The sequence below is a fragment of the Chiloscyllium plagiosum genome, unplaced genomic scaffold (genome assembly GCF_037043375.1).
Source record: "Chiloscyllium plagiosum isolate Xiang-an unplaced genomic scaffold, Cpla_swu_hap1 HiC_scaffold_52, whole genome shotgun sequence".
Lineage (NCBI taxonomy): Eukaryota > Metazoa > Chordata > Chondrichthyes > Orectolobiformes > Hemiscylliidae > Chiloscyllium > Chiloscyllium plagiosum.
The window spans coordinates 13,488,140-13,495,339 of record NW_028270190.1 but is presented as its reverse complement, the minus strand read 5'-3'; the positions used below and the strand labels follow the sequence as shown (position 1 = coordinate 13,495,339).

The following is a 7,200-nucleotide window of genomic DNA, read 5'->3' as shown; positions in this document are numbered from 1 at the left end:
CCTTAAACGTCTAGTACTGCTTCTTTACCGAGATGAGATTTCATTTCGTTTTTAATTCCCCCCGTCGACAGGACTGAACCCTGCTTTCATGGGTTTATGTGTGTGCTATGCAAATTCCAGGAACAAGATTCAAATCAAAGTGTCCCACATAAACAAAAACTGATGATATTTCATCATGTCACAATCACTGTTGATTCGACAATATGGAGGCAAACCAGCTTCCCTATTTATCTTTGTTATGCTTAAATTCATACACACAAATGCACACATGCATGAGGATGCACACTCTTGAGCAAGTGTACAGATAAACGAGTGCAGAAACAGAAATAGCCGCGGCAAAATAAAGAGGCAAAATCGTAAGTTCCAATATTTGAATGGAAGTCACCAGCGAATGTGGTTGCAGGATGGATTTCTTATAGCGCAATTCTTTAATCGTTTTCAAAATTTGATACATTTCAATATTACAGCAAAGGGATAATTGACAATATTCTTGAAATGTTCTCTGAACTTAGTTTGTGTCAAGACATATATTGCAGTGTTTGTACAACAACTGAGCAGCTGGAGCATGTAGCCCAGTTCCCTTACAAAAACTGGCAGCTTCTTAGACAGATATCTCAGATAAAACAGTCGTCTATTTATGGAAAACACCATTGATACTAACCAGAACAGAATAATATTGATTGACAAAAGGAACAACAAAATTATTGAATTCCTTCGATTGTTCATCTCTGTGTCTCTGGTGGTCTTTCTGTTCCTTTGGTGATGGAGCCTCCTTCGGGATCTGCTGGCCACGATAATATGCTTGACCGTTAAACCATTGAGAAGCAGAATGAGTATAAAAGCAACTCCTGGGGTGAGTAGATAATGAAATAACTCAATTGCGCCCCACAATGAAGAATACCTGATACGTCGTGGCAGCCAGCAGAACCAGGGTCCACCCATCTGACTATACTGACCTGTATACATAAAATACCAAGAAATGTTCTTCAAACAACTCATTCCAGTCACAGTTCCCAGAACCACTGACGGTGTTTTCACACGGCAGTATTCATTTTTCACTTTTGGGCAACAAATACTCACGAATCGATCAAAGGTGAAAGTAACTGTGAACCAGACAGAACAGTCAGTGGCGGCATGGAGCAGGACAGCGTGGATGTTACAAACAGGAACGTTTTCTAAGAAATGGTGCTCTACCTTATAGAGGAATAGAATGCGTCGCAGGATTAGATCAGTAATGACGACGAGTAAATCCACCATTGTCATAGCCATCAGGTAGTGAGTGACGCCTTGGGAGAGATCACACTTTCTCCGGGAGAGAATTATGATGGTTATTACGTTAGCTGAGGAACATAAACAGTGAAGTTATTGGTTCTGCTCGGATCAAAGAGATCAGATTTCCATGCTACTTCATGTGACATACAAATAGGATACTGTTATATTGTTCTACCAAATGTTTATCACAGTATTGGGGTTTTCTGTTGCAGCTCGTAGTTGACCTCACATAATTTGATTACAAATGAAAATGTGGGATAAGGTAAATCGAGTGGTTTTCGTCATGTATAACTCTATGACTGTATGTTATAATGCATGTTGCTGAAATTGGTAAATCCCACAGAAAATAGGTGTGATGTTGTTAAAGTCACTCGAAGTCACGTCAGTCGGATATGATGTCCGCACTTTGATCATGATGATTTTTCTTGGGTAGTTTGATTTTGCCAGTGTTGTCCTTTCCCTTAGAATTCCTGAGTACCCATGTGTAATTGTGAATAATCCATTCTGGATTATGAAGACTGAATAGCAATCAACGACTCAGTATTGGAGTGTTGGAAACGGACATAGTCACTTTTTCTGAACTGTCATGCAGAGATGGTAGCGACTGCGTGCAGGCTCTAAATGGGCAATTGCTCACTTTTGGAGGTAAAAACAATGACTGCAGATGCTGGAAACCAGATTCTGGATCAGTGGTGCTGGAAGAGCACAGCAATTCAGGCAGCATCCGAAAAGCTTCGAAATCGACGTTTCGGGCAAAAGCCCTTCATCAGGAATTGCTCACTTTCGTTTACTCATAGAATATTCTCTACCTACTTGGACCAGTGCCGCTCTGACATCATTCTACGACCTGACATCATCATACCAATGTAGTGCACTCAACAAAAACCCAGCTGACAACTTTAAAAATCAATCACACTATCAACAATATGCACTGCTGCATCTCCAAGACACGACTTCGATAATACCGTTCAAATCAATGACCACGACCTGTATAATGCAATGGCGCCAAAGGGAATGTTTGGGTATCTGTGACCAGAAGGAAAGAGTGTAGATTCACTTTGACAACTGATTTAAATGCATGGCGATTACAATAATGTGTCAGTATTTACTCAGTAAGAGAAATGAGATAGCGACATTTAAATTACCGACAGCGGGAATCAGAGACTCGTCAGGCTGACCAGAGGCAACAATTGAATGTCAAGCACGGTAATATATTTGCTCAGAGTTTGTCAATAATAAACCGCGGAATCATCAGATGCAGCAATGTTAGCACAGTAACGCCAGGGTGGATACATATTGGAAAGACTTACCAAGGAGACCAACAATAGCGAGAATAGGATAATAAACCAGTTGAATGTATTGAAGGGCTCTTTCAATGCGACGTATTAGACTCAATCGGTCAAATTGTACAGACGAGTGACTCATTCCAAAGACAACCCTTGCTATTGTTGTGCCGTTCCAGTCTATGTTTCTCACTTTCCATGTCTTTGCATCACCGTACCAAGTCGCTGTTCCCCCATTCCAAGCTGTTGTTGTACTATTCCAACTCAGTGTCCTTGGATCGCAGTCCATTGCTGGGTCTATGCAGTTGACTGTAGTTAGATTTAAATTCATTTTTTCATCGTTGTGATATATTGTTCAAATAGTGATCTAGGTACTTGCATTGCTCATCTCTGTTCGTGTTGGGTGTGCTGCTCTCACTGACAGTGTCGCAAACATATCGAAGGATGGCCTTATTATTCCAGAAGGGCAGACTCCGGTTGCACAATTACGGTCCGTGGAGACTGACATTCATGAGACCGATTACATGAAACGATTCATTTAACTCATTTCACTCCATAATTCCCTCTCCCAGAATGAAGGGATTTACTTCCTAGTATACTGAGAACAGAATAATACAATTAGGGAAATTCTGGCTGTAAGAGGAGACTGGAACTAGAGGCTGAAGCAACGCATGTGTTTAGTTCTGTGCAAGAAATAGAAAGAATAGGTCTTGAATCGACACGGTAGTCCACAAGCTGGAAGGTACGTCCTAAGTCGCCATAGCCAGACATGATGAAAAGAAGGTGTGATCAGTACTTAAATGAACATGGATATATCGGGTGTTTCATCCTGTGCAGATCACCCCATCCCACACGTGACGAATATTGTCTGATATTCCAGATAACCGTAGGAAACAGTCATGTTAACCTCGGTGGAAGTATATATTTTCCTGCCAAGGTTACCAGAACTGTGCATAATACTCAAGGCACAGTCTCACCATTGTTCTCTGCCAATGAAACATCAAGACTTCTTTGATCCGGTGCTCAATTTCTCTTGTGATGAATAAAGACAGAATATTGGCTTTCCCACTTTCTTCCCAAACTGCTGCCTCACAGCGCCAGTGACCTGGCTTCGATTCCAGCCTCGGCCAACAGACGGTGTGGAGATGGCACATTCTCCACGTGTCTGCGTGGATTCCCTCTGGTTGCTCCTCCGAGAAGCCAAATGTTGAGGTGAATTGCATTGCAAAATTGTCCATATTGTTCAAGGGGTCTGTAGGTTATGTGCATTAGTCAGGGGGATATGCAGAGTAGCAGTAGCGGAGAATGTGTCTGGATGGATTACTCTTCAGAGAGTCGGTGACGGCATTTCGCCCCAAATGTCCTGTTTCCACAGTGAAGGATTGCATGATATCTCTTAGTCACAGACCATGAGGACCGCACGGGTGTCTTTAGCCACTGGTGATTTCCAAATATTTGGTTTCATTGGTATTAACAACTTCGATACCAACGTGAGGCGTTACTTGATTGATTACATGTTTTTTGTGAGTGTTTATCTGTTTACTATCGTGGTTATTCACTGAAGAATATTCAGCAGTTCTGCAAATTTTCTTTAAATACTTCTCAGTTATCTGTGAATTGTGTTGTTTGTTATTTTAGGGAATTTTAACTTCGCAAATATCGACTGGGCTGTTGGAGTGTTATTGGCTTGAACGGAGAGGAAATAGTTCAGAACATAAGAAAATAACAACATAAGAAATAGGAGTAGGCGTCGGCAATCTGGCCATTCGAGCCCATTCTGCAGTTCAACAAGATCAGGGCTGCTCTTATCGGGTGTCAGAACCAGTTACCACCCTCTCACCTTAACCCTTAATTCCTTGACGTTAAAAAAAACTATCCTATCATTTAAAAATAAAAGAACTTTCAATGGGGAAGCCTCAACCACATCATTGAGCATGCATTTCCACAGTTTAACAATCCTCTGGGTGACGATGTTCCTTCTCAATCCGGTCCAAAATCTAGTTCCCTTATTTTGAGGCTGTGCCATCTTGTCCATTCTTTTATGCACCATTAAAAACATATTCTCTGTTTCCATACTATGTAAACAATGACTTCACTGTTTTAAATGTTTGTTAAGGAGCCCACCTCACTGTTCTAAACTCCAATGAACATAATTCCAATCCAGGCAGAAGTGGGTACTGCAGATGCTGGAGATTAGAGTCAGTATTCCAGTGGTGCTGGAAAAGCACAGCAGAACATACAGCATTCGAGAAGCAGGAGAATTGACGCTTTGAGCATAAGCCCTTCGTTAAGAATGACTTGATCAAGAGCATATTTTGAATGTTCGATTCTCCTTCTCCAAGGATGCTGCCTGACACGCTGTGCTTTCATAGTACGACGTTCTCGACTCTGATCTCCAGAATCTGCAGTCCTCACTTTCTCCTATTGAACCTGCAGACCCACCTTCTATGGATCGTGGAAAAGGACACCCATTTCACTCTTCACAGCAAAATGTGTACCAGAAAATGTTTTGTCCGAACGTGTTATTAAATCTAAGAAGAATCCAGGGTAATACAGACCAATGAGCTGAACATCTGTTGTGGACAATTGTTGGAAAGAAATCTGAATAATCGGATTTTCGGTACAGTGGTATGTCATAAGGATCAGTGCCTGCCCCACTGCTTTACATCACGTGTATAAATAATTAGGATGTGAACATACGAGACATGATTACTAAGCTTGCAGATGACACCAATACTGGATTTATAGCTGACAGGAAGGAAGTTTACCTCAGAGTACAACGGGATTTCGATCAAATCTGCCAGTGCATGAGTATTGGCAGGTGGATTTTAATTTAGATAAACGTGAGATGCTGCACTTTGAAAAGGCAAATCAGGGCAAGACTCATACAGAAAGGTGAATGTACTGATTCGTATTGCCAAATAAAGAGAGGATGGAGTGCAGTTTCAGATTTCCTTGAAGTAGTAGTCGCAGTTGGATGGGATTGTGAAGAATGCCTTTGGTATGGTTGCCTTTACTGATCAGTTCAATCAATGGAACAGGTCACGTTTCAGTAATGTACAGAACATTAGTCAGGCCACTTGTAGAAAAATGCGTGCAATTATTGTCTCCCTGTTAAATGAAAGTATTTGCAAACTTTAAAAGAAAAAAAAATTAAATGGGCTTTGCCAGCGAGAAAGAGTTTAGGCTTTTGGTAGAAACCCCGAAGGTTGCATTTATTTTCAGCAAGCAGGGTTACTTGATCCATGGCTGTAAAGGTATGATAGGCATGAATAGCCAAGGTCTTTTCTCGAGTGTTAGGGGAGTCCAATACCAGATAGTTAAGATTTAAGGGGAGTTGGGAAAGATTTAATAGGCACCGAAGTGGCAACGTTTCCTACAGAGGGTGCTGGTGCATTGAATGTGCTGCCAGAAGAAATGATGAAGGCTGCTAACTTGCAACATTTATAAGGAATTTGAATGGATATATGAAGAGGAAGTGGTCAGAGGGATATGGAGTAAATGTTGACAAATGTAAATAGATATATTTCAGATATTTCTTCGGCATGTACGAGTTGGACATAAGAGTATGTATCCATGCTGTGCAGCGCAATGAATCCAGACAGCAAAAGGACATTACTTAAGTGACGGACAAGAAAACTCAGCTAAAATTTGGGATAATGTCAACGGTTCCATTCAAACAATTTTTAACCCAGTTTCAGAAACCATGCATCAGAGAAATGAAGTCAAAGGAATTTACACACCTTATTCCCACTCCTAACCGTTCAACGTTATTGACACCTTTGAAGTTATTTCCCATCAATAATGGAGGGAACCTAAGTCGAGATTTTGCTGAAATTCACGTCGAAGAAGAATGGGTGCTCAAATTTTCATGTTTCTGGACCAACAGATTTCCAAATCTAACTCTCGTGGTTTCACGCTGAATCTTTCCGACAATGTAACGATGCTCTTCATCGCCCGAGCAGCCTTCCAGGGGAAAGGCGAAACTTCTTTCCAAGCCGAACTTCTATATTCTATGAACTGAATGGAAATCCAATGTCAGATGTTGTTGCATGAAAGGGTTTGTGATCACCAGCACTATTAATCGCCTGTCGGGAATCTTTTAGCAGTTTATTAGGTTTGTTCCACAAAAACTGTTCAGCCCGTTTACAGGAACTAAGCACGTAACGAAATGATAAAAGCTTGCCAATTCGGATTATTATATTGACACCAAAGGACGATCATGCTCTCGGTACGTTTTCTTTTAAGTCTCGTTAAATTAGTGGGAACAGTATCCTGTTGTCCACTTGAGGAATTAGCGAACATTTCCCTCTATCTCCATCCTCTCCTCCTGCTCTATCTTCCATCTGTCTGGTGGAGAACTATTCCAGTATCCCTGACCGAAAAAAATAACCCCCTCCACCTCGAGATGACCCTAGTTTTGGTTCATGTTCAGATGCACCAGAGTCGATTTGAATTGGCTATCGTGAAGTATCTCAAGCATGCAGTCTGCTTTCTAACCTCTGCTGCCCTCTGTTTAGAACACATTTGCATTCGCCAAATCCCTTGCCGTCTGTATCTTTATTTCAGCACGGAATTGATCTCATCTTTGTTGGCTTCCCAAAGCACTTCCTGCTCTGATTTCTCCGCGCTGATCATGGAAATT

The 7,200-nt window shown here is 41.4% G+C and overlaps 1 protein-coding gene across 1 annotated transcript; it reads right to left on the bottom strand.

Moving 5' to 3' along the window:
* Window positions 1-438: 438 nt before the first annotated feature.
* LOC148134801 (uncharacterized) lies at window positions 439-2,697 on the bottom strand. Its single transcript, XM_087985369.1, has 2 exons — window positions 2,583-2,697; window positions 439-1,340 (listed from the first exon to the last, which is right to left on the bottom strand). The coding sequence occupies exons 1-2, from the start codon at window positions 2,695-2,697 to the stop codon at window positions 439-441; spliced, it is 1,017 nt and encodes a 338-aa protein (XP_087841495.1).
* Between the last annotated feature and the right edge of the window lie 4,503 nt (window positions 2,698-7,200).